General features: G+C 41.0%; 5 protein-coding genes across 9 annotated transcripts; 1 reads left to right on the top strand and 4 right to left on the bottom strand.

Moving 5' to 3' along the window:
* Positions 1–7: 7 nt before the first annotated feature.
* LOC129580737 (spindle pole body component 97-like) lies at positions 8–7,793 on the bottom strand. The gene is given in 14 exon segments (XM_055471395.1): positions 8–478; positions 543–713; positions 810–1,042; positions 1,231–1,366; positions 1,435–1,636; positions 1,714–1,778; positions 1,848–2,201; positions 2,261–2,569; positions 2,976–3,614; positions 5,156–5,722; positions 5,764–5,930; positions 5,932–6,450; positions 6,973–7,092; positions 7,382–7,793. Coding segments are annotated over 14 exon segments (4,074 nt in total). The 5' UTR covers positions 7,779–7,793; the 3' UTR covers positions 8–283.
* A 95-nt stretch (positions 7,794–7,888) lies between these two features.
* LOC129580736 (junctophilin-2-like) lies at positions 7,889–12,674 on the bottom strand. The gene is made up of 5 exons (XM_055471393.1): positions 11,463–12,674; positions 10,631–10,657; positions 10,293–10,565; positions 8,341–8,387; positions 7,889–8,086 (listed from the first exon to the last, which is right to left on the bottom strand). The coding sequence occupies exons 1-5, from the start codon at positions 11,602–11,604 to the stop codon at positions 7,889–7,891; spliced, it is 687 nt and encodes a 228-aa protein (XP_055327368.1). The 5' UTR covers positions 11,605–12,674.
* Positions 12,675–13,639: 965 nt separating this feature from the next.
* Positions 13,640–15,929, bottom strand: LOC129602614 (gamma-aminobutyric acid receptor-associated protein-like 2). The gene is made up of 5 exons (XM_055501686.1): positions 15,481–15,929; positions 15,329–15,384; positions 14,900–15,072; positions 14,663–14,702; positions 13,640–14,113 (listed from the first exon to the last, which is right to left on the bottom strand). Exons 1-5 carry the CDS (start codon positions 15,512–15,514, stop codon positions 14,066–14,068), a joined length of 351 nt encoding a protein of 116 aa, XP_055357661.1. The 5' UTR covers positions 15,515–15,929; the 3' UTR covers positions 13,640–14,065.
* Positions 15,930–18,477: 2,548 nt separating this feature from the next.
* LOC129602583 (uncharacterized) lies at positions 18,478–24,513 on the top strand. Of its 5 annotated transcripts, none has more exons than XM_055501638.1 (7): positions 18,478–18,723; positions 18,823–18,872; positions 19,010–19,187; positions 21,639–22,313; positions 22,420–22,550; positions 22,607–23,430; positions 24,024–24,513. In XM_055501638.1, exons 4-7 carry the CDS (start codon positions 21,783–21,785, stop codon positions 24,116–24,118), a joined length of 1,581 nt encoding a protein of 526 aa, XP_055357613.1. In that variant the 5' UTR covers positions 18,478–18,723; positions 18,823–18,872; positions 19,010–19,187; positions 21,639–21,782; the 3' UTR covers positions 24,119–24,513. The 5 variants fall into 5 exon arrangements, with proteins under 5 accessions (XP_055357613.1, XP_055357612.1, XP_055357611.1 ...); XM_055501637.1 differs by having other exon boundaries at positions 18,978–19,187; XM_055501636.1 differs by having other exon boundaries at positions 18,478–18,872.
* A 24-nt stretch (positions 24,514–24,537) lies between these two features.
* On the bottom strand, positions 24,538–27,476 carry LOC129602584 (RNA-binding protein NOB1-like). Its single transcript, XM_055501640.1, has 8 exons — positions 27,156–27,476; positions 26,697–26,829; positions 26,177–26,313; positions 25,990–26,070; positions 25,434–25,856; positions 25,274–25,371; positions 25,043–25,184; positions 24,538–24,851 (listed from the first exon to the last, which is right to left on the bottom strand). The coding sequence occupies exons 1-8, from the start codon at positions 27,237–27,239 to the stop codon at positions 24,585–24,587; spliced, it is 1,365 nt and encodes a 454-aa protein (XP_055357615.1). The 5' UTR covers positions 27,240–27,476; the 3' UTR covers positions 24,538–24,584.
* Positions 27,477–27,585: the final 109 nt, after the last annotated feature.

Raw genomic sequence — 27,585 nt, 5'->3', positions numbered from 1 at the left:
TCTGCTTCATTTAATACTGAAATATTAAAATTAGAGCAAATCATCGAGCATTGCAACCAATGTACAAAAGTAAAACAGTGGGCTTTAACGAAATATAAAATCGCAAACTCTTCCATGGCAAAACTAATGCTTTCGGTTAGTGGAAAACTAAAAAATCAATGTAATCAGAAAAGGCAATCGCAAGGCCAACAAATTTGGAAACATCGTGCCGGAAGCCACATTTTAAGGCCACCAAATCAGGCAAATAAAGGCATCAGTACCCAAATAAATACTGTAAATAAATTCAGAAGGCATCAAACTGACTGGGATTTTCCATTACGGAAGAAAATGAATTCGCAAATCCAGCGGCATTGAGCGCTTCTTGATTGCGAACTTTCTTATCGGAGTCCATATAATTGCTATTATAATCCAACTGACAGCGTACCGAACAGTCTGTGTCATAAAGCTCCCATTGTGAAGTAAACTGAGCTACGTCACGCTGCAAAAAATAACACTACCAGTAGACAGCGGCTAACAATAAGTAGCACAGTGACCGAGGTTACCGTAAATTTTGCATGTAACTGAGACACTGTGTGTGCTTTCCGAAAAACTATGTTTTCCATAGATTCATCATCCAGATCCGACCGGTACAGGCAGTCTTCCACCTCATCAAAGAGTCCTTCGAAGGCAACAATATGATCTAAGATGACCCTCAAATAGTCCGCGCAGTTGCTCTAAAACACACCATTAAGGTATTTAACTACAGATAACAATCTTGAGAAACGGCTCGTAAAAACATATGCCGGACGACTAACACAGCTGAGAATTACCGGCAAGTTCTTCGACTCCCGAAGAAAGCATTTATCTTCCATAGCATTTAAAGCGGCATTGTGAAATGCCAGCAGGTCATCAATCGATTTAGCTGCTTTCAAGTTATCGGCTATTATTTCTTTGTTCCATCCAAGTTGCAAAACGTCCAAATCAAAACAAAACTGCATCTGGCGAATAAATTGCAGCATTCTGTGCATCATTAAATTTGTTTCGTGGCACAGTGCTTCCATCCCTAACGAACGCAGCAAGCAGAGTTGTTTTGTGTTCAAGTTCTGTACTCCTACAGTAATCTCGTACAAACAATAAGACAGAGATTTCTTCAAGACGGTTCTCACTGTACAGCATTCTGGCACCAGCGTACCAATTCAAATATCTGCTAAACAAAAGATATTTTCGCCATTCCCCCACCTTGCTTCTTACCTGAAAAATTCGAAGCGCCCGCTTTCGGCTTCAATTCCCGTCGCCATAATGCACACAGCAAATATTCAGCTCGCTTAATCCGCCATAGATGGCTAAAAATTCTCTTGTATCTGTTTATGGCGTGCTTTGTTAAAACCTACAATGAAAAGGTGACGGTCAGCTATAATGAAAGACTGGAAATCGTTTAACCCACAACGGTCGTACATTAATCAACGGCCCTGTGATCCGGTACTCTAAAGAGAACGCATCCCAACCAATTTCCGTATCGCTTCTCACGGAAACCATGACTGTATCCAAAGCTTTGATCACCTCTGCTTCTTCCAAGTCCATATTAATCGCTTCGTACAGTGTTGCCGTAAGATTAGCAGAATACATTACGTTCACTGTGGGTTGATCCAGACGGTCACTGCAGCATGCCGGAAAAAAAGTGTACAGATAAATAAAAAAAAGATTCGTAAACACGTGTACCAAAATTTGTCTTACCGCAAATTATCCATAATAATCTGAATGAAGTCCCCACGGCTCATAAGGAAATACTTTCTCAGGGCCTATTCCGACAATAATCTTCGAAATTGATCCCGATACAACACACGATTCAAACTAAATTATGAACTTACCAGCAAATGAAGGTCAAGTTTATGGTCAACGCAAAGCATATCCACCACATATTTCGTCGCAATTCCACTGGCTGTACAAAGACTGCGCAAATATTGCGGCTTAATTCTGTTCTCCTGGTAATCCCACACGAGATCCATCGATTCGGAATTCCATTCACTGTTGTACACCTCCATTCCCGGAATATTGCACCGCATATTACAATGAGTACGAATAAAAGACACCGACTTTCCGCCAGAAAATAATTGGTTAGCCACTTCCGCTGGAAGAAAGTACGGTATCATGGAATCGGAGATTCTGTACCGATCTGACCAGAAGGATTCCGCGCTCGATGCGTGATCCAGAGAGACAAAAAACTGAAAAAACGCGAAATCTTAGACTTATTCTGCATAAAACATAAAAATCTGCGTTTAACCTCGTGATACGGATCGTGGAGGTAACCAGAATAAACCCACTGGCACAACTGAATTAGAAAAGGTTCCACGGCCGCAGCAATCAGTTTACCGCCCAACTGTCGCACGTCCGGATCGCCGTCTTCAGCCATTCTGTGAAGAAGCGAGGTTAACAATTCTCCGCCTTTGCCGGTTGATGCACCACGGATGAGATTGAGAAGGGAATCGAGACGCGTTCTGATGGGAAAAACAGCTTGCTCAAATTTGCGTAAGGTGAGTTGCCCAGAATGGAGACCAGAATCGGTAACGGTAGTCGGGTTATCCCGATGAACCTATCCAGCAAAAGCAAAACAACTGCGTAGACAACTGCAAATGCGATTACAACTACAAGTCAAGTGTGCTTGCAACTTCAAGTGACATGCAAAGTTCAACAACTCAAGGCAAAAAATCAAAAGCAGCCAAAAATGCAAGCAGTCAAAATGCTAAATGAAAGTAAATGTAATACGAATACACTTAATTAAATGTGTAAATACATAATTATTTATTATTACCTTATTATTCTTTTTTGTAAGTGAATCTATTTTTTTGCCATGTGTAGTTTTATTTGTTTTAGTGTATGCTAACTGCGAACCCACAACCCAAGTAAGCGGGAAAAATAAGGAAACGTAAAAATATCGAAGACACAGATATCACGAATAAAAGTCCAATAAATCATAAATCTGTGGTTTTGTTTCTAACCTTCGCATCAAGCAATGACACCAACTTCCGATGCGACTGTAATTCATCTTCCACGACAGCGCACATTCGCTGGCTGCATAACCCACCAACTTTATCCGTTCTCTTCTGAATACAAAACTTTTTCAGTTTATGACAAATCCATCCCGTGTAGGCAATACGCAGCGCCATTTCCTGCATGTGAGGCTCAATTTCTCGACTCTGAACGAAACGACACCCATCATGAACGAACTTTACAATGCTCCCTTCAAACCCATGCACCACGCTCAACAGATCCCGTATCAGCTCATTTTCATTGACTATTGGTAGATTACACACGTGTAGCGAAGTAGGCGGACAGGGTAGGAGCACACGGGTTTCGGGAAAGGGAACAGTCTTCCCAATGGTCGCTCCAGGGAATATTCCTGCTGCAGGGCCATCCGCAGGCGTTGAGGCGAATCCGGATTCCGGAGATAATGACTGGTAGTTGCGGTCGATGGAGTTCAGCCATAATCCATCACCAATGGGGGAATTACTGGTCTGAGAAAGAAAATGGAGAAACTCGACTATTTCGGGAATTCTATGCAGGGAAGGAGACTTTTGCAGATCTTCGCAGAGATTCGAAGTGACGGATCTGGGATTCGCTAGCAGAAGATATGGCAGCTAGCTGGCGTTTCATGCGATGGAATGCCGTGACGATATCAGAGCCTCTATGATTTTTGCTGGATGAAAAACATGTCATGCAGTTCGCGAAACTGTTAACAGCGTTGGGTCCACGATCCGCAGTCGAAGAACAAAGAGACGCATGTAGGGCACGCAGACGCTGCTTGAGAGCGTCCTCCATTTTCAATGTTGAGCGGCCTGCACATTAAGTTTACAAATAAGTTTCGGGGCGATTAATCCCAAATAAAAACTACAAATACAATTAGATTATTAGAGATTACAAAGCAGTACACTTCAATTCCATTGTAAGTTTGTGACAAAAACAAAAGTCACCGTTTGAATGAATTGAATGACGTTCAGTACCATACGGAAGTGCGTCACTTTTTACCTTAACGTGCGCATGTGCACGGAGTGTGCACGACAACCCGACACGGCGACAAACAACAGTTTTCTTGTTAATAAAATTTATACGGTCAAGAATCAAGATGGTGAAGATACGTACCAAAGTGAATCAAAGTATCTAAGCACGAAATGTAAAATTATCTTTCTTAACAATAATAATTAATATACATATTATACAGTCACTATTAGTCTACATATTACTAATATCCTACAATAATATACTTTTGAAGCATAGATTTGAACTCGGAGTCGGCATGTATCTGTATCGACTATCGAATAAGTACTTCTACCATGGCATACCAAATACTCTAGTGTTAGTTTGCCACGCTTCTACACTCTACAGTTCTACTTGTAGTCTTGCACAGAGTACCCCTTTTTATGGGATGAGGCTGAGGCTGATGAGCATCCTGATTTTTAACAGCCTGCGGCCAAGGATGTAAATATGGGCTCAGCATTCCATGTTTACTTACTAGTTACTACCACTCGCTTTGTGCAGCACTGATAACAAACAGCAAACATTTTCTGTCAAGTTTTTTCTGTTCACACAGTTCGCTGGAAAATAAGCCATCCTCAGACGTTATCATTCAATCGTACGTAAAATGCTTGAACAGTGAGTTGAACTTTAACAGTACAAACTAGAAAGCACTTCTGGCAGACCAGAATTTCGCAAATTTGAGTTAACAACCTGCTCTGTTAATTTATTTGTTTTGAAAACGCACGGCGAAGCACACACACCCTTCTTTGCCTTGACAGAAAGATGCGGAATTTACTGACAACCATGCGACCCATCGCTAATAACACCAGAACAAGGCTAACGTTAACATGACGCGTGTGGATGATGGATAAAAAAAACCATTTAGATATCAAAAACATCGAACGTAACAGAGTGTGTATAATCGTATTTAACTACGATTCCAATCGGCATGCGGGTAAAACCTATTAATAAACAACCCCGAAAGTGGATGTCGTTAATTGCCATGTAATAGATCCATAAATAAATAAAACAAAATCATATTTAGTAATCCCACTAGTAAAATCATATGGTGCCGGTACAAAAATTCCTGCAAGATCAATTCACAACAAATATTAGTAATTATGTCTCAGTTCTCAAGAAATAATGCTGATAAGTGAATACGAACCTTAACAGCGGGATGGAATATAAACAATAACGGATTCTTCCGTATCCGTTCCTCTTCTTCTTTCATTTTTCTAACCGCTTCCCGCCTCTCAGAGCTTAACCGGGACACTTCTTCCCGTGAGAGCGGCGGAGGCGCTTCGACGGTTGCGGCTTCGAAAATATCCGGCATACTGACTCGAAACGATGCCCCCATATTAATGGAGCCCAACTTGGGGATTTTCCCAAGCGCGGGATTTCTCCCCAGAGCGCCACGTGAGCCGTTGACCGCATTTTGCGATGAGCGATTAGAGGGGACATCCTGGGACGGCTGCCGCGGAAGGGTTCCCAGGGATGTCTTCGTCGTCATGGTTGTATCTGACGGACTATGGACAATGGTTTTCGTATTGAGCGAGCTTCCCGTACTACCGTTACGGCTCTCCTGTATAGTGGTCATTTGTGACTGGGGTGTACGGGGCGGTTTCGGCGGTACGACGATCTGTATCATGGGGTCGGGAATAGCCGCGGGTAAAGTGCTGCGCCGGTTGATTGGTGATAACGGAGGAGGCGCCGTCCGCAGCGGATGGTACTGCTGCGTACTGGTGCCGCTGTCCACTAACATTGGAGAGAAACCCGACGGGCGGAGAGAGAGTTCTGTTGGACGGAGAGTTTATCCACTACCTGCTGCATGTATTCCGGTGTGCCTAATTGGTTGACATGCAGCGGTGTTAGCAGGGCGGGATTGGGAGTGGCCGCATAATATGGTGAACCGGCGTCGGTGTACTTTAATTCCGGTACCGGGAGATTGCGGGTCGGCGGCCCCAGGGGTGTGGCTTTCGCCGGGCATTTCCATGACGGTGGCTGCCATCACGGATGTGGTGCCGTGATCGACACGCCGCGGAGCCAACAGATTCGCCGATCGGGCCTGGGCGTTCTGTGCGGTAAGCGAGCCTTCGGGTGTTCGGCTCGAACGGTGGGAGCGCACGGATTCACGCATGCTGGTCTGTCGCGGAGAATGCCGATTGAGAAACTGCTCCGGTGCGTAATCTTCGTCGGTCATGGGCGGTACCAAGCTGTGGCGCCGACTTCCGGTCGGCTGGTCGGCCACGTAAGCGTCGTCGACAGTTAGGCGTCCGCCGATGCGAGCGGCTATTCCCGACGGCATAAACGATTCCTCATCGGTAACACTCGAACGCATTCGATTATCTGGGATGGCATTGGCAGCAGCCGGCCGGCGACCGGCACCGTACAGAGACTGGGCTCGCTGGTGAGCAACGGCGTCGATTTGACTGATCACAGTATGAAACTGAGGCTGATCCCCTGAAAAGTGCAGTAGTTAACACTTTGTGTCCAGTTAACGTTGTTACCTGCTTATTTTAGCTATTGCTTAAAGATCTGTTGACAACGTTAGCATTGGCTGCATACTGATAATAATTATAACAACCGGAAATTCTGAATGAAAGATCATTATTATGATAAATTTTTCTTAATAATTATATGCCTCGGTTTTCAAGCGCTTAAGTTTATACGTTAAAGTAATGGAGCAAATCAGTTGGTTAACTTCTTGCAGAAAGCCGGAAACATTATGTAGCACTATTAGCCGCCATTTTTGCCATCCTTTCATCAGGTGGTTAATCATTTTGAAAAATTTGTGAAACTAACGACAAGATGTCCAATTTAATCGGAAAGTGGGTGTAATATATAGGGCATTCACAGGACAGAGAATTTTTTACCAGTCAATCAGACGGACGACTGCCGTCTATCCCAAAATAGCTACTCTCATCTGGCCAAGTGCTGAATGGAAAAGCTTCTCTATTCCTGTATAAACAACCTCGGTCTTACCCTGCCTGAAGTCGGGACCAAACTGGCTGGCATACGCTCTCGCAATCTCAGCATCTTCTTTGGCATTCATGGCAGCGATTTCCGCTTGTTCGGCTTTTCCTCGAGCCGTAGCAGTTCTGTCTCATTCAAAACCACGATAGTGAACACAATCTTAACAGCGCATTAATTTTGTGACATCCACTGCGCGCTAGCTAATGCGCTTATATTAACCAGTTATTAGAGGGGAATTCTTCTCCTAAATGATGGTTAATTTTACCGAAAATTCGCGTAGTTTTCATTTATCTGTAAAAATAATTCTTTTACTTTTCTTTATTATACGATCTCTTGATGCAAATAAAACCAGTATGAAGTAGTAACTACGAGTAGTAATTCAGTTTATTTCGAGAATGCTTATTTTACGTAGATGTACCGGCCCACGGCAATATCGCTTTTGAGCAATCTGGGACGCTGCGGAACTGGCCCCTGGTGTCTTCTCTCATTTTGCTGCGCAACATGAAGGTGGCCTTTTTCTTCTGAGATGATATGAGAATATTGTTCTTGTATTTTCCTTCCTCTTTGGTTCCATCCTTAAAGTACGTCACACCGTAACCATACTTCCGATTATTCTGCCATTCGCCTTCGTATTTCAGGCCATCGCTCCGCTCAGCCACGCCCCACCCAGTGCGCTTATCGTCCTTCCATTCACCCATGTACGTTTCCGTGATATTGGGATCCAGAATCTCATCCTGGCTGATAAAACTTATGTTGGACGCCGAGCCATCCACCAGAGCTGCATGAATTCCTACTGTGCCTACGTAAACTGCCATGCATGATGTTAGCAAGGAGCTACGCATATGGCCCACATATATGCAGTATACAATATACTTTACTGTCTTTAAAGTACAGTATTGCATTCAAGATTTATAATTTCTCGCGCTTACTTTCTGGTCAATGTCACCAGTGCTGTGTTGTTTCCTAAGCCGAAGTCCACAATTATGGAGTTTTTCATTTGGTCTTTGCTCTCCGCGAAGGTTTTGCGCTTTTTCTCCACAGTCGGCTCTTCACTATGAGCTTTTAGTATAAAGCCACCGCGATTCTGCTCTATTTTATGGTCCCGATCAGCAGCGGGGTCCTCCTAGCATTAATAGCAAAACAAAACTGAGGGGATTTTTTTGTAAACAGGGCGGAAGTCTGACATCAGCCACGTATACCTATTGTGTGCCGCATGACAAGATACGAGTATATTGTACGCCGCCGTGACGCCGACACATTACTATGAAATTCCGCCTAGCCACTGTACATTTACCTGCTCTTCTTCCGGCACATGGGTTTCCGGCTCGCTGGTGGGAATGCAATTTTTTTGCTGATGAACAGTAGAAACGGGCGAACTCTAAACCGTGCGTAGAAGACACGTAACCATTGTCCTTGAAAAGTGCCTACGATGAGCAGAAAGAAATCATGATAACGAAGAGGTCATGGCAAAAATATATCTACGACTACGATTATCCATAATTATGATACGAACGACAATTGACCACAATTGTATTATCGGTTCTAAACCTAAAGATTATCATTATTATTGGCTCATGCAGAACCTCTCAGGTTATGCCAGACAAGATGTTGGCGTGTCGAAGTGATTACCATACCGGTAATCAGGGAAATACCATGGAAGAGTTGCAATAAATGAAGCTGCACTGAATCTGAAATAGGTCATATATATACATTACAGTACATAGTTTATTACATTAATCAACCATGTTGAGGAGAATTTGCGTTTAGAGGTGGACACTGGAAGATTCCCAAAACCTACACGGGTAAGGTATATATATATATTTGTATCGCTCAAATGTCTTGTAATTGTAAGAGGCCGGGCAGGTAAAACAAACGGAATACTCTTGTAATGTACGTAAGAACCACAATTTAATTTCTAAAATTGGATGGCCTTAATGTTGTTGTTTGCTGAAACTAAAACCCCTGAAAACAAAACAATTGCGGGAAATTTTAGAAATATGGCAAAGTTTGAAAAAATATGAAACGTGATTATGGTTAATTTTACCTATGAAGCAGGAGAACTAGAACTATTGTTACTTGAATAGCTGCATACACCGTAAATCATTTTCAGTTTGGCGGACGGCTTTATCAAATTAACAAGAGAATTAAGTGCTATAGTACGCGTATATATACTGCGGTGTAGAGTCTGTAGACGTAGATATGCATGCATGCATGCATGCGCGAATGCAGGCAGACCTGAAATGTACTATCATTTCGATCATCAAGAAGAAACCGCACTCGCATATTTGGGAGTGCTTCACCACATCAAACTGTCTTATATTGCTCTCATCTGCGCCGAACTGGCCGCCTGGTGGATCTTCTTCGGATCATCAAGAAGCAACATGAATTTGGGAGTGCTTCGAGATGATATGAATATTGCTCTTCAAATTTTCCTGCCTCTTTGGTGCATCCTAAAGTACGTCACACCGTAACCATACGGAAGATTATACTGCCATTCGCCTGTATTTCGCCATCGCTACGCTCAGACACGATCACCTAATCCGCTTATCGTTATTCCATTCACCCATGTATCCATCATATTAATCCACAATATTTCCTGCTGATATTGACGTATGTTTCTCGCTTGCTATCCATATAACCGGTTTGCCCAATGTATGTAAATTCCCTCCAATAGCTGGTTTGCCCAACGGTTTTCGAATGATGTATTTAAGTCTACAATGGAGCTACGTATTCACCTAATAATCAAAGTATTTAATTAATTGCCTAGCCTGGTGGTAGTACGTAATGGCTTTCAAGATTTATGTAATTTCTCCCAGGTTACTTTATCTGGTAAAATCAAACCAAAAAAGGTAAAATTTTCAAAATTAACATAAAAAAATTTTCCAATAAAATTTTGGTTTAGCAACGGTTTTCACCTGAGGGTAATAAGTCTCCGTAATGGAGTTTGGCTACTGTAGTACGATAATAATAATAATAATAATAATAATGTACACTGCGGTAGCAAAGAAATCCTAGTTAAGTTAAGGCAAACAACGTTTTCAAAATCAAGCTCGTACTTATTTAAGTACTTTCATTGATTTTAAGTTAGCAATAGTTAGCAAAATAGTAGTTCTGTTACCTTCTGAAAAAGAACTGCAGTACAACTAATTAACTAGTTATTTAAGTAACGGACAAAGTAAACTGATCCTCGAGAATCATAAGCCATGAACGAGGAAAACATCAAATTTTTGGTATAATAAATTATGAGGTCACTCTGTACACTAATTTCAACTGAAGAAAATCGAACGCTCGCACCACTGTGAAAACAGCGTTGAACGTCTGGTACCTACCTCCGTCGGCATAAGTTTCCGTGCCATATCCATCCTGCAGGCCATTGGAGAACGTGCCTTCGTATTTGGCGCCGGTGGTCAGACTGGAACGGGTACCGTATCGCCCCTTGAGGCCCTGATTCCATTCGCCACGATAAATCCAACGCCCGCGTGTCTCCACACCGAGCCCATGCCGTTTACCGTTCTGCCACTGACCCGAAAACGTATTCCCCGACGGCCACGTATAGCATCCACTCACTTCGAAACCCAGATGCCAGCTCCCAGCGTATTCACCTTTTTTTAGCGAAAGCTTAGTTAATTTTGATGGTTCCCAATTGTGTAGAACGATCGCACAATACCTTGATTTCGTGGACCAGTGCATATACCTAGCGGAAAACAACACCAAAAATACTTAAATTTAGTCTAACTGAATTGTTCGGACGCTAGTTGGTTATTATAAGGAACGAGAAGACTGCTAAAAACCGCAAAATTAATCTGTTGTCACTGTTCAACTGTTCACGAGTTTGACCATGATCAACTAAAAAGTTCCTTATTATGTTTAGTGATACTAATGTAGTATTAGGATGAATAAGCCGGCACGGCAAGCTAGAACCTCTATCGTCGGAGAACAATGTCCCGTTTAGAAATATATTCGAGTAAACAAATTTAGTCTTACACCTCCTCAGTTTGACTTGTAACGGGGCCACAGCGCTGTGGAATTATTTGTGTAATCTGCTAGCAAGTAGCAGATAACAAAAATAATTTGATCACTACTACATCATACACTTTGGTGATGAAGAAAAATATGAGAGAGAGAAAGAACTGTATGGAAGTAAGACGTGTACTTCAATCGTACACTTAGGACAATCATTTACCCCTTATACACCTTGCTTATAGTTATGACAACCCCATCCTACAGCTGCAAAACTGTAAGCAAAAGCAAAACGTTCGCCTCACTTTTACTATCCAGACACGCTTACCATATGTTCTATGAGATAATATCTATATAAGAAACAAATTTAATAAAAGTTTATAAGAAAATCTAAGCATCTCATATGTAAATAATTTTTAACGGTTTTCGTCCGTAATGGACTGCAAATGGAAATCACCCACAGGTGGCACATCAAATATGGAATGCGCTGCTTAAAGCAAATGCCACGCTACCAAGACGACGCGACACATGGGACTCACCGTGGCCTGTGGCCTTCCCTTCTTCCCATCCGCCACAGTACATACCGCCATCGTCAAAATCAAATCGACCACCCGGGAGCTGTTGCTGCCCCGGCTGCTGCACCTGGCGACCTTCATGTTGGATTGAATTTTGTTGCTGCATTTTAGCGGGAAAATTTAATTGTATTCCCTCAGTACTATCATCGTGTTAGTGGTGGTAAATGCTAACTAGCCACCAGTATCGCATTCACAGCATCGTTTGGATGGTCACGGTAATACTACATATAATGTAAGCGGTAATACTACATATATGTAAGTACATATATGTAAGCGAGCATATGTCGAATAGATCCGAATAGATGTCATAAACTGCATAATCCGCGAAGCTGCCAAGTGTTCACCGGTGATAAAGAACCAAAATTAAAAAATACAGTGTGAAAAAAAAGCAGAAATCAAAACCAATTTCCGATTGATTAGAAATAAAAATTTATCACAAGCTAAACTCCTCGTTCAGCCGTATTCGTGTAAACATAAACGAGGCATGATAATCCATGCGCACGCGAGAGATCGCATGTTTGATAACCTTTGCAATCCAAACTAGATGGTCCTTCATCAATTCCATATAAGCACTTTACTACACATTGCGCGCGGATTTATGTCCAAAAAAACTTGAGAGATAAAAACAAATTTTTCGACGACATGCGTCCCCAACAATGGGGACTCGCATTATACGTCCATGATTACAGATTTATAATGTGTCCAAAGTGTCGGCATACGCTCCTCTTCATTCACAATACAAAGCGACTCACAGCCTAAGTATGCGGTACAACTCCCGAAACGGAAAAGTAGGATGGGCAAAGGATGATTTAATTCTTGATCTATGATTTTCCCGTCGCATCAGATAGCGCAACGTACCACTTTACAGAGAACTAATTGCCAGAAAAGCGTCGTAGACCTGACGCGCTCCAGCATGTATAATCAGCCACGGCATCATCGTCTCCTCCCATCTCTGAGCTGGTCGGCTAGTGGCGACGGTCTACTTGTCTCCGTCGGAAATGATTTTAAGTGCTCGTTTGGGCTCTGTGCGTTCTGTCCCAGCTTCGCAGATCAAGCGCCGTATGTAGAAAGTCCGTCATTTATGAGATATGTATTCCTTGAAACTGCACCGGCATGTCCGACGTTCAGTTTTCTTTGATAAACATAGCGTAATACTTAGCCGGCATGGCATCGAGCACACCGCGACCATGCTGCAGCGTGAAGATATTCATCCGTTTAAGCAATATACGAGTAACGTAAGTACCTTACCCGGCTTCAACTGCAAACCCTTCCGCCATACCAGTTATTTTATTTTCAGTGATTATTTTGGGCGATATGGATGCTACAGCATCGCATCCAGTAAGGAGGGTAAGACATCTGTAAGACCGATTCCATCGGCATCACATAACTTAAAAGGCAGAAATTTAACCACTCATGTGCACTGCAGAATCAAAATGCTGCGCACTGGCGCAATGCTCCACTATGACTAGCCATAAGGAGATTGTAGAGCGGTGACATGAGGCGGTGGCTCTTCATTCGTGTGACCCTAGCCTGTCTGCAAGTTCAATTTATATTGAATTTCGCAATTGTATGGTCAGTTGGGCACTAATTTAAAAAAAAAGCACAGAATAACAACTCAAATCCAATAACAGAAGTCAGCAAGAGCGTGAGGTGGCTGTTTTCACAGAAAGTGACCTTTACCGATCGCGTACTACATGGTCGGGAAAATGCCGGGACAAGCAAAACTGCTGTGCGAAAGAAAACGAAGATTTGTTACTGTAGGAAACAAACACACTAGTAGTGCTAATCAAGTGTCTGAAATAAGTTTATGAAAATGCAACGCTGAGTAATTTTCAAAACAGTTATGTGCATTTTGGAAGTCTAAACCGCATATATACGTATACTGTACTCTTATCAGTCGTGGTTTACTCTCCAGTGGGATGCATTTTTGAGACTGTCTTAAGACAACAAATCCAGTGACAGTTAGGTACTAGTCTTACAATTTTGCAGAATATGGAACGACTGATATATATAAGAAAAATGTAAAGTGGTATAAACATATGATGCAGATCACTTTGAGGGTTTATTTGGCGTATTCAAAGGCACCTAACCAGCCTTCCGCAAAAGTATCTGTTTACGTGAAAACAGCAAAGAACGCCAGCCACACGTGCAAGGGTTTCCATATTAATATCACTAAAATAGAGCGATAAATATAGCGAGATTACAATTTACAAATGAATCAATCAAATCTGTAAAAATACACCAATTAAGCCGCATTCTGTTTGAGACTGCGAATATCATCGAATAATCAGCAAACGCCAAACAGGCTAATCCGAGAAATCTCGCAAATTACAACATCGATGTTTTAACACAGGAAGCAAAACAGCATACCAAACGATTGCGTAATTAATAAGTAAATAATAATTAGAAAAGCAAAATACTCTGAACAGACGAATGTATTCGCAAATTCTCACAGAAGCATAGCAACTCTGTCAATCTCCAGAAAAATACAAATCCCTTGTTTGAGCACTCGTCATTTCCGAAAGTCCAACTGAGAATAATCAAGTCAAATCCATACCGTAGTATCTTCAGCCGAATGTATTCTCGCCCGAATAACATACGTACAGAAAACCATCCTAAAAGCGTAAAATAAAGATGTTTCGATTCAGCGTAATCCGTATCGAATCAAACAAAAGCCTGCTGCAGTAATCACAACATGAATTAACACAGCCTGTAATTCACTTACTACTCGCAGTACTAAAACCAACAACGATTCATCTCTGGAGCTTACAATTGTCAGCCAAAACATGCTAACCTCATGCTGACATAAGTCTGCACTGATAAATTGAAAAAATAAAGTGCTTAACATTCCTGTCATAAATTATGCAAATTTTTAAAAAATACCGAATATCAGAACCAACATTTTAGGCGGTATAGAGTGCAACGAAACAAAACTTTTCCTGAAGAAATAAAAGCTGCGAAGTAAAGCAATAAATGAAGGAAATGAAACATGTACTGCTTCGAATGCATCGTTAATTATTAGAGTCTGAAATTTGAAAATGAAATGGATATACACTCTAAAAATTGAGTAAAAAACGTGTGAGGCTCATTGTGATTTGTGAGCCTTAACGCCTGCTTGACCATCGAATGCTACAGGTTCAAATTACGGAGCACGGTTCACTTACCGCATCTTTATGCTCTTCGTAGATTTCACTTAGACTGGCACTGTAAACAAAACAACACTGCAGTTAGCAACTTAATCGATCACTTTGACGCGATTTTTCCAAGAAGCTCGTTAGAATAGGTTAATCAAGATGGGTACAACGATCATCCATGACGTCAGATAAGGAATCACAAGGTATGCACGACACATAGTGCAGCGCTGATAACATTCCTTACTCACGCCTTCGAGAATCACCGACCTGCTCTGCGGAAGAACTTTTCCAACAAAGAGGAAAATGGCTTTTTCTGCGGGAAGTTGGATACGCTGTCGAATTATCCACATAAACTGAGCAACAGATATATCACTGGGTACAAGAAATTTTCGCTTGTCGATTTCTTGAATGTTACTTCCAGGGCCTTTTTCGACAATCACCTGTTTGGGTACAGCAAAAAAACTTGAAACGGTACAACCAGCCACACTTAAGCCCTATGGATACAACAAGTTGAAGTTTCATATAAATTACTTCTATACCAAACGATCTATAACTCCCACTTTTAGCTGACTGTTTCATCGTTTATCACTATATCTTATGATTTTTATCCAGAATATTAAAATAACATGTGCGACACCTGGTCGATCATTACTCTGTATTAAAGATGTGAAGAACAATGTCTCCCAGGGAACTTACTGGTATGCGTTCAGGATATTTCGCCCGAATTTTTTCACTCTCCTTTTTTCTCTCCACTGAAAGCGTTAGACAAAAAAAATTAGGGACACCTGACTTCAGTGACTTGCACACTTCCATAGCAGAGAATTAACACCGAAGTCATTGTTTATTACCATATGGATGGAGCTCCTTGAATTTCCACTTCATTTTTCCAAATTCGAATAAATAAAAAATAGTACAGAACTCTAAACTAAAACCGAAAATATAGCTAAAATAATAAAATCAAATTCCACTCCTAAAAATGCGAATCCACAAAAAAACTGAAAGCTCGCGCTATAGAAACTCGCGCGCTACTGCTCGCTATAGAAACCACAAAAACTAACCCGTACACGGCAAATTAAAAGTGGCAAGCAGACTTTATGTAAGAATATTTAATATCAACTCATTTACGTAGGGTTAAGCGAAAACAATTTGCATCATAAGAATTTTACCAGAGCAGCAAAAAAATTTACGTAATAATTTGCTAACACTGAACACTACTGTCGAACAGTTTCTGAAAATTGTCTTCCCAAAACGAAAAAACGGAGGCAGAGACCGCGCACACACTTCGCTTTATGTTTAACCATAAGCACAGGCCCGGTATGACTCGAGCTACGCTACGTATGTAGACTGTAGAAGAGGCCAGAGGCGGCCAGGTGCTTATGGCGGGCACCATATGGCGGAGTGCACTAAGGCGGGTTTCAGTATCAGTGGCGGGCACCGCCAATTACACATTACTGGGCATCAAGTGCGCTGCACTTACCTAATCGGTAGTGCAGTTCTACTTGCCACGAGCCTTTTAATTTTAAACTTTTGTGTATTTGTCTTTTGTTTTCGTAACTAAACTCGTTCTTTTAAAACTGTAACTCTCAAAAAACGAACGTTTTGTAGTCTTTCTGTTTGTTTAACTGTCCTGCATGTAGGCAACACGTTCAATCACGTGACCACCTGAAAACAGAAAAGGATCAAGGATGTGAAGCTATATGACGTGGATCGCTTTGACACCTTCAAAATTTCAGATATTTTATTTTGTAAAGTTGAATATAAAAATAACGTAGCTGACACCATATATATTTTTCAAGCAGCCGTTATATATGGTTATCTACTTTAAAGCACCAAACAAACTAAAATTACCTTTATATAAAAATTAACAGCAAAAATTAAAAATGGTGAGTTACGTAGATAAAAAAAAGTGCCCAAATTTTAAAATAACAGTAGACTTCGCAAATCGGTCTCGAAACGTACAGAATGATATTGTCAGTGGTAGCTATTTAGCAGGCATAATGTATTTAAATGCATAGAAACCGTACCGTATTCCCACAGAGTCTCGGGCATACTCTGATGCCCGGAAATTAAGCAAATATCATTCTAATAATTACGATTTTTTATCGCTAATGAAAAAATTTAACATTCGATTAAGTCTTCTAGCCGTACCGTTAAAATCTACGAGATATTCAGGCTGCCAGTCAGAGACCAGCAACAGCAAACGCAATTCGGTCTACTAACTGCTTACATATATGTAAACCGTCTTTGCTTTAGTCCCATACAACCTTGTTTGACACCATGATGGTTTTCAAAACAAATTAAAAAAGGTTTCAAGCTGTATCACATAAAAGGTTGAGAAAAACGCGATTTACTCAACGCTTTTTTATTTTATTACTGCAGTTTGCCAAATTTTTCATTAATTAAAGGCCACAGCCTAAGTGTTTTACATTCATTTACTTTATCACAGAACATTCTTTTACAGTACCTGTTTTGATCTTCAATTCGAGCAGGAATTGGAAGGCTTATTTAAAATGCATTCTTTGTTAATAAACTGCAGTTATCAGATTTAGGCTGTGGCCTAAGTTGGTAGCCCTGAATCAAAACGTTCACGAAACACTCCTTTGAATTTAGGTTTGCAGCCTATTTCGTTATACATTAGGCTTTCCGTTTGATGTCAAGAAATGCTGTTACCTTTGCTTCCGCAAGTAAAGATTGCAATTGTAAGACCCTTTTAGGATTGAAGCAAAATTGGTTTTCCCTTTCAAAGTGCCTCTTTTTTGGTTCCACTTCGGTCGAAAATTGTTTCTCAAAGCAGCTGCTTTGATCGCTTCGATTTTTCAAATATCAATAAAATCATCTTGTTGTTCTAAGCGATAAGCTCATAAGCACGTGCTTAAAAAATGATATCTTTTATTATTTTTTTGCGTCTCTAACAACTTATAAATGAAAGCCATATAATTGGCTCTGTAATGCGCTAACGTTGGACAGTTATTTAAAAAACCAAACTGATTACATAAATGCATAATTTGGCTTGCTGTAAAGTATTGATGATTTTCAGTGCATAAATGCACAAATGGCATCGCTGTTAACTGTAGACAGCTACAATTAAAAATTAAATTAACCTGGCGCTGCTCAAACCGTAGGCGTAAATATTGGTGCTTGTTGGGAGAAGTTGCCATCTCATATTTGAATGCGGAATGTTCGTTTTATTTATTAGTATATCAAACTGCTTGTCCTAATTTTATAACTGTCATCGTCTCCACGCAAGCGTTTTGAAAACAAACTATATATTTAAATATTTTGCGCCTGTGCTTTCACCTTTGTATTTTTGTATAAAAGAAATTAATTCGTTTTAGTGCTTTAAAAACACCTACTAAGTTTAAGTGAATGCTGGAGCCAGTAGAGAATAAATCCGCAGTCAAAGTAATGGGTCACTGGGACATTTATCCTGCATTGCGTATTTTTAAATATAACTAAGCAACAACAAATCGATTTAGAAAGATCTGGGTAAATCTTTTTTGTAAAACAATATTGGGGTTGGTTTAAAGTATCAATAATCATAAAGCGTGGAGTAGCGTTAGCAAGTTCTTTAACGCTAGTTATGACTCGCACTAGCAACTTGAATGCGCAGCTAGCGGGAAAGTGCACTGTGCAAATGCATTTCTGCATTGCCCGCTACCGATGCCCACCTGATGGTTTACACCCGCCTTATCGCACCCGCCAAGGCGGGTGCCCGCCATAAGCACCAGGAAGAGGCGGCGAGCTTGCGTACGCGGTGCGGTAGTACTCGTACGTATGCCGTATGTATTTCGTAATCGTGCGTGCTCTTTCGCGTACGTTAATGCCCGTGCCGGATCCCGCCGCGAACAAGCTTTCCTGGGTTAGAAAAACAGAAAAAAATTCGGCTTGTTGCTTGCGTTTTCCTTATACAAATTAATTTGATTTTTGCATTGATTTTCATATACGTTATTTTTTTGGAAGTATTAGTAGAAGTGCCGCTTTGCGCAAGACGCCGAAAACAGTATTCAAAACGATAGATACTGTTTAAAATTAAACTGTAGAGTGTAGACAGTAAACGGAGTAAACTGTAAACAGAATAAACTGGTTTTAATGTAAGTACAGATTATATACATTCCTGTGTGCGAAAACTACGAACTTGATTCCATTATTTCCCACTGTCGGACTTGGTGCAAAAGTTTGGTGCCCTTCAGGGTAGTCGAATCGCGGGAATCGCCTTTCCGCCGTCTTATGAGCTGCCGAGGTAAGGGTAGGAGATTGGCTACGTGCAGTTATTAGTTGTTAAGGATTGTCCATATGCGCGATTTGACAATACTTACATATATACTGTATTTATATACTTCTACAGTCCTACTCGAATGATCTTGGATCATGCTCCAGGTCCATATTCCACTCTATGCAACCAACAATATTGTAGCCCATGTTGAGAGCCATCATATACCGAAACCTGGGAGGATTCTTGTGGTTGAAATCCTTATGGACATTATGGTTATCCACAAGCCTCATGAGTGAAAGTGTCACAGAAGCGAGGTTTTCGACATAGTCACGTAGCCCTAGAGTAAGCATTTTCAAAACTTTGGAGACTAAGTACTGGTTAAACTTTAACGGTTAAACGGTAACATTCTAAATTGATTTCTAAAGGTAAATCTGATTTCGTATGCGTAATGTTTCTGCATGTACGTAGTTCGAAATATCTGTATGATTATAATGTATCTACTGCAGTCCTTAGAATAGTGAGGTAGAAATGAACAGTTACTGAATTGGTTATCAATAATCATCATCACAAGATTCACACCCGAGAGGTTCTGTAGTTACACTACTCATGTCATCGTTTCAGTGGTTGATTCGAATTTCGAAAAGGCTGGCGGAAAGTGTTTCCAAGTTGCTAAAGCTTTTCAAATATGTTTTTCTTGTTCTTTCCGCTAGTTGAAATTGTATCGATTCGGATTTTGGTTATATATTGTTAAATTATCTGTATATCCTTCTGCTGATGGTGAGACTCGGCGCTCTCTGTCTGGTTTAGTACAATCCTGTGTAATACAATATAATGTACTAGTAGACGCGCAAATTGCGCGGAGTAAATAATGCATTGGATAAATCACAACTCAGCGCAAATTAAATCTCATAACTGCGGTATGTAAATATATGTAAACTCATAACTGCAGGTTTCATGAACGAAGCGTAGCATTCTATACACAAAATACACAATTATGTCCCTGCACACTGCACAGTTGATGTCACGTGATGATAACTGGAAAATTTGCTGACTGTTTAATTGACTGCGGAATGGCTAAAACCTGAAATGCAAAATTTTTAAAGTTATTTTTCTCCCAAAAACAGGTGACTTTTTTTTGTTTCCGATCTGTTTATTTCCAGATCAGTCGCCATCAGTTAAATTTCGTGCAGCTGCTACATAGGGACCCTGTAATTTACAGTATTAAAACATTCTCCCTCTTTTTCTTACCATTCTGAGCTTTTCAACGTATCCGATAACAATTTATGGCACTTTACATCCCAGATTGACCCCTAATGCACCACTGCACCTGCCCTTCAACAATCAGTACACTAACGGGTGATAAATTAAAAACAGTAATAGTCACCTTTTCACTATTACTTTGACCACAAAACAAACTAAACCACTTTAATTAAATGAGGACAGAAGCATTTCGCTGTATTCCCTTCTCCGCTGATAGCTATTTCTAAAATCGAGGACTTGTGCAAAATTTCTTGCATATTTGCTGCATCATGAGCAGACTCACCTTATGTTTTCAAACTAACGGAAGTTTTAAATTTCCCAAAACATTCTCTTGTTCTCAATAGTCGCTGGTCAGTAGTGAGCATGCAGCTACCTTGTAAGGGATTTGGCCGGTACATAGCACAAATTCGTGTATCTGTGCGAAAACTTCCACTCGAGCACTCCCAAACCCAATTTTGCTTTGTTTTATGACATACTGCAGCCAGAGGATTTGTATACATTGGCGTGAAAACCGTTTGAGCGCGCAGCACCTGGTTCAGGACTTATGGCTGTATGAAAATTCAAAAGTTTAAATGCATCCAGGTCTTTCAAAAGTCGTTAGCCTTGATCTTCTTCAAATTCTGCATGTAAACGCACATATGCATGAATATGGTTTTACACGGAGGCAGTTCTGGCACTGTTTTCACATTTAAAATGAACTTAAAATTCACGAATTTAGTACTATGTACCGGGCCAAATACTTTAACTGCGGTTCTCGCCTGATGACTGCCAAGCAGTCGCTAAAATGTGCGGCTATGGCTTGCTGTCCTTTAAATCAGCCCCAGACACGCAATTCCGCCCTTCTGGAACATAATTGTCCACAGAAAAAAAAATTAAAAGTTTTTTTTAAATAGATCTGTAAATTTTTAACTTCAACAGCAAATCAGTACCAATGGCAACCACCCGTGGAAGCGTGGCTACTATAAACGGGTTAAACCACCGCGAACGACAGTTCCTTGAGAAAAAGTTTTGAGCAGTTGCACTGCGGCTTCATACTCGAAGACTTTATAGGTCTTTTTTCTCAGTTCTTCTTTTTCTTGAAGCTAACTATCAAAAAAATTTATAAATTTATTCAAGACTATGGAATAATACATAGTCATGATTCAAAACTTCAATGTTTTTCACAGTCCTAGCAAATTAGTAGCGCGTGAGGGCTATCGAAACAGTGGTTGGTCGGTTTTGTGATGGTGGATTCTTGACTTTTCCCATTAGCTTTCTATGTTAATGTTTTCTGAAGTTTTTCCAAATGTTTGATTTTCTTTAAAAACTGGCTTTTGCTGTGGCAAATCTGTACGTTAAGGGCTATCAGACGACCTATCGACGTCGGGTTTGGTTGAGAGCAGCGCTAACGCATCGATGACACACACCGAATTTCGTTAAGGCTTATCCTTTTATTTATATAGATGACAGTACAGTCTTTAATACAATTACAAATTAATTTGATATTATGAAATTCTCAGTTTTATAGTTTCTTGATTTATGTCTTCTTCTTAGTTTGATGATTCCATCTGTCTGGATTAACACGCATCCGTCTTGCTGATCCTGATTACATTCCGATATTTCGAATGCTCTGACATGAGTCATTGAGTACGTGTATATGAATTATGCGGTTCCATATTCGCCGGGAATTGGTTTACCATGTCTTCAAGAGCTTCTTCCGGTACAAGCGAGTATACAGCACCCAAAGTTTTGGCCTGGGCACGTGGTTTGGAAACATTCGAGCGCATGGATTTCGTCTACCTGTTGATGCATAGCTTGTTTCCCACGGAATTACGCTATATTCATGGAATACTTGATGGGCTGCTGAAACGGGACGAAGCGCTCTATGCCGGTTCCGTCAATCAGGCCAATGATTTTGTCCGTCTTTCACATTTTTACGAGAATTATGATCCGCGCACGGTTATGGCAAATGATGGATTGCGGCGCCAGTTTATTGTGGACCTTTCGGCATTGCACCCACTGAATTTTTATTGTGCTGACATCTTTTTCGGTGTTTTGCAAAGGGCGGAGTTGGGAACGTGGAGTTTTAATTCCGACAGCCAAAAACTTTTGCGAGAATTAATTCTTATAACACTTATGGTAGCCCGGCACGCAGCTTTCCGGTTCGACAACCGATTATTTGTTTGGAACATCTCGAGAACGCTTACTCAAAAATTAAAAATCTTCAGGGTTTGTTTTGACGAAGGCCGCCTAAAATCATTTTACAATGTGTTTTACATTTAAGAACTAAAAACAGGCTGCTTCAGAACGGCAAAATTATGTTTTGTTATCACAGGAAGCGGAAGAGCAAGCGGAAGTATCCAGAGAAGAAACCGAAGAGGAGCTGGAAGAGTTGAAATCCCATGCAGATATTCCTGCACTTACCCCGGAGCCGGTTGAGCAGCAGTCTACAGTCACTGCTTCGGGGTAAGACGTTTTAGTCATAAACTGGCACAAGCTAAAGAATTGATTGCAACTTGTAGTTCCCTGGTTAGGGCTGACAGACTGCCGAACGGATTATACGAATCTCCGCCCCCGTTCGGACGTGCACCTTACAATCACGAGAAGCGAGAGAAAAAACCGCCCACCATTAAGGCCGATTTCCCTCCTCTGGGCGGAAATGTAAACCACAGACCTAAAGCTCCAACGATTTCTGCCAGGGTGCTGGAAGTGGCGCCTTCCATGAATGCTTACGAAGCCGCGCCTTATGGTGATTCTCGAAGCAGGGCTGTTGAGCAGGCACTTGTTATAAATACCCATGAAAGTAGTTTTGCCGAAAACTGTGATTTTCAAGATTCTCGTTTGGCCTCTAATAAAGAGAGTTTTGCTGCAAATAAGGAAACAAAGGGAAGCAACAAAACAGTAAGCGCGCTGCCTGTATCCTCTTCCACGGAATTCCCGCATTTTGCCCATCAGAACATGCCACTCGTCGCACCCTCCCTGTCAAATTCGGTTGCCCAGAACTTCCCTAAAACCTTGGATGATGACGTGGAATCACTGCGGAGAAATGCCGCTGAAGCGGAAGATGTGGTTCATATGGTTGCAGCACAGGAGAAGTTTTCGATAACGAATAATAGACCAAGTGGTAGTGCACCAGGAATAATTGGTGCTTTCCCTCGTGTGTATTCCATAACTGGGCCGAGCGGTCCGCGGTTGCCCAGTCATGTTCCTTACAGTTTACCACCGCATCATAACTTTGCCGTTCCGCCTGTTTTCCCTAAACCTGTTTCCTGTTACAACTGTGGATTTTCTGGACATCTCGGCGAGTACTGTCCGAAAAAGAAGCCGCTTGATTCAGAGCAAGCTGGTAAGCTTACTGGTTAAGTACTTAAGCTTCTTAACGACTACTTTTAAAAGTTTTGGTCTCGGACTTTGTGTGAGTTAGTGCACATTAATGCGCTTTGCTGTACATGTATCTCGAATCTTGCGAAACGCAGTCGGAATCGTACACTAGAAACACGTAAAAAGTAATTATTTTATTCTAAAATAACCTCTAATTAGTACAGCGTGGTACTTATAATGTCGTCTGTACTCCTGCCACCGTTGATTGTAAGTTGAAGGGAATCCTCATGACGTGACCTTAAACGAGTGTATGTTAAAAACTTAAAAATTACCCAAGTCAAGTTATCATAGGTAGAAATACAGATATAATGGTTCCGAGATGGTAGATAAACCAAACCATAAAATTTTTGCTAGGGATTTACTAGTAAGATTTATTACAGTGCTTTTAGATTCAGATTTTGATATGTACTCGATAACCGATTATTTGTTTGGTACATTTCGAAAGCGCCTGCTCAGAAATTAAAATCTTCAAGGTTTTGTTTCGGCGTCTACACTTTCTCTTCTCTAGTTGTACTGATTATAAGAAACATTTGTTTTGTATTTTTCACAATTTTTTAGATAAATACTGCTCTCTGCAGCGTGATGCCAAAAGATACCCTGAGAAGAGTCGACCATCAACACGATTGCCTGGACCTCACAGTCATCATCCCTAACGGCCTTTGAAATACTTCTTTTGAGGCTGTTAGACAGGTTTCCGTGATGCCTTTTTTGGATAAGTCAACATTCAACAATGGACTGCCTTGCCTGCATCTGGCTACAATCTCATGGAACTGGAAGTCAAGATATAGTTGTCTGGCATTATCCTTGTGCTGAAGATGGAAGCATTTTATGGAGCGATAAGTTTGCAACATTTCCGCTCCCTTTTTTATTGAATTAGGTTGCTGTTTTGTTAAATTTCGATTCGGTAAAAAATAGTGAACTGTATCTGCAGCTCAGTGATCGTGCCGCACTGCATCTGCGCGATCGGCACTGTAAAGCGAATCACCCTGCTCAGATAGGGCTGTAAATAGAAGTAAATACTTACTGTATGTTACTTGTATAAGCATTGCTTTTTTTGCACGATTTATGAAAGCGGATATATAATTTTTAATCGGAAGAGAAAACATCCCGCCAAGGAATTCAACCTTTGGGTTTGCGAGCAGCATTAGGATTTTTCGTCATCCAGTATTTCGTTTCGGTCAACTTATTTCCACGCCGCCCAAGCTGGGATGCTTTACTAGTTAAATCATTAGTTAAAAATGGAGAGTCCCGACAAATATAATCCGTGTCCATTGCATTAAGCTTCTGAAGGGATTTTTTGGAAGCAAAATGGTGCGGTTGAGGTTGATCTTCGCAAAGGATGGGGTTAACGGCATGCTTTCCGCCCTTCGGCAGGGGTAAAGAGAACTACAAACAAATGCACACTGTTATAGCTTACAATCTTTCAGGTTCTGAACACAATCGCAGCTTTCAGATTTTCGTACGCAGGTATAAACTGATTCGCACTGCACAAGCCATAAAGAAGCACAATAAAACGGTCCAACGCCATACTTTTTCGGATCAGAAACCACAGTACGTTTATAAACGTATGTACTTACCTTAGTTCCGCGAGTGTTCAAAGGCCGTTTGGTGGAAATGTGATATTTTGGTTGTCCGTCTTTATCCACGGTCATACAAACACGCTTCAACGTCGAATTGCCGCAGGATGGACAAAATTTTTTGGTTGTATTGTGAGTAACTCTAAAAAGACGAGGCAGTGTCATTAAAAAATTGAAAGAATGGCAAATGCATCACGCATGCAACTGGCATCTATGTACATACTGACTTACTTGAAACAAGCAAAACAGCGCAAAACATAAGTCCGCAAAGATTTAATAAGCATGCCATCCGGCCCGATAACTTGCATCCCCATTTGTAGTACGACGTTCTAAACAGGTCGTAGGAAGCATGAAAATACAGGCCGACAGAATACGGCAATAACAAACAAACCTGAACAGAAAAATCCGTAGTCAAGCAGGCAACTTTATTGCTGTTGGATGGCTGTTCTCGTTGCACGCCAATTTTCTCATAAACTCGTTTAACGTTTGTCGGTGTGATCCAGCCTTCATCGTCATCAAAGTTAGATAAAGCGCCGGTCTGTACGGATGGTGCTGAACTTGAATCGTCTTCCTGACCACCACCGGTCGGTTCATCCTCCGTTTCCGATAGGCGGAGATTTTCAAGGTCTACAGCAACTGCTACAAAATCTTCTTTATTCTCACTGTCCAGCGGTAAATTTTCACTTCCGGGATCACAAGTAACATCTGCTGGCGACTCGCACTCAGTATGTGGGATGTCGTCTGCTACGAAACTACATTCCGAAGTGCGAGTACTTCTGGACCGTATGGAGCAGGTAGTTGAATCGTCTTCATCCTGTAAGGAAAACGATGTATGCCTACTGATCGTAATTCAAATATTAATAAAAAAAAATTACTTTCCAGCAAACCCTGTAAGCAGCAACGCAGACAGCAGCCGGAATAACTATGATTCATGGTGATAAGCGCACCTTTGGAAGAAAAAAACCCGGAACGGAGGATTGCCGCACATTGTTATCTGAATCGGTGGAAACAGGATTGTGTATCAGCGTCTAAAAGATCAAACGAAAAACAAATAAAGCAAAACAAAATCAGCCAGACAGGGTACTCTAAAGTCTAAAGCTGCTACTAAATCAACAAGGAATATTCAGGAATTACTTTGCCAGTAAGCGGATTAGTCCGGATGTGGTCCAGTCCGTTATTTTCTTTTTCCAACAACAATGTCAGGGCAATCACTTTAATATCCGTTGGTGACAAATTATTAAAATCCCCCGTTTTCTTTGCAAAATCGGTCACTAAAACAAGCAATATTTTCGATAACGGCATCACATCCAAACCATCAACAGCCAACAAAGGCTGTAACAGTAAGTAAATAATAAATAACTCCTGACAACTAAGAGCGAAGGCTTTAGTGCATCTTCGGAATAACTGTAGTGCAGCTTTAAAGCTCTTCTCCGCAATTATCCGAAGAACAGTAGTTATAACTCACACTGATCTCGCAATTTCCATTTGCATCCAAAAGCAATGTACTTTTAGACGTCACGGAACTGCTTCATACTTTCCATTACAATTACAAAGCAATTAATAACTTGAAAAATACAGAAAAAAATTTAAATCGTATTTTCTTATATCCGCCAACATAATTACAGTGGGGCCAGTCTCCAGGGGTTTTGCATACCTATTTTAACCACTTCAACGGGAGGCTCCCGGAAATGAATTTCGTAAGGCAAGACCGCAAGGCGCTCCTTTGTATTCTTGTCTTTTATTTCCGCGACGACATCGTGTAATGTGTAAATCCTGTGACCGAGATTCTAAAAAAGCAGGTCCCGGTGTTAGCACACATAGAAGGTCTCTGTAATCGGTGCTGTGTGTATTCGTTCATACTCGTACATGAAAATTTACGATTAAAAGTCTGTTACCTTATTACTTATGATTTATGGTGGTAATGAGGTAATCTGTTAAATCCCGTCAGATTTACTTATAATCAGAAACACAAGAAGTAATTAAGTACTGTAATTTGAAGAATTTACATTATTTAAAGTAAGTTCTGCAATCGAAATAATACGAAGTCAATGTAAATTTTTAAGGTTCCAGATGGATTGTCACTCGCAGTTTAGCGCACTGCATAATTTCGTACCTGTAACTCCACATGGCGAAGAAAACCTCCGGCATCTACAACCAGGTTTTCCACTGCTCTGCTGCGGTTCCCAAATGGGTCCATGCCTGAATTCAACTCACCACTTCGATAATAACTGAGGCTGTTCTCTCTATCTCAGACTATTGACGTGAGGTGAAAAGTAAAAAAGTCCAAATTTCGTCCAGCTTTTAGCTAATGTGATGATAATGGACGACTGATCCTCGGGATATCGAATGCATGCAGCGCAAAGTTCAAACGTAAATCATAAATGATAAATGTTTCAACTTTCAAGCTTCCACAGCAGTATAAAGTACGTACTGTAATGAGTTATGGAAAGCGCGTCTGTGACGGTCTGTCAAGCACGTTCCTATGGGATAATTATGTGGAAATCCATACGCTGATTCCATTTCCAGTGATTCGTATAGCGCAA

This window comes from Paramacrobiotus metropolitanus, unplaced genomic scaffold (assembly GCF_019649055.1).
Source record: "Paramacrobiotus metropolitanus isolate TYO unplaced genomic scaffold, Prichtersi_v1.0 Parri_scaffold0000004, whole genome shotgun sequence".
NCBI lineage: Eukaryota > Metazoa > Tardigrada > Eutardigrada > Parachela > Macrobiotidae > Paramacrobiotus > Paramacrobiotus metropolitanus.
Note: the sequence above shows the minus strand (reverse complement) of the source record. Positions and strands in the feature narration are given on the sequence as shown.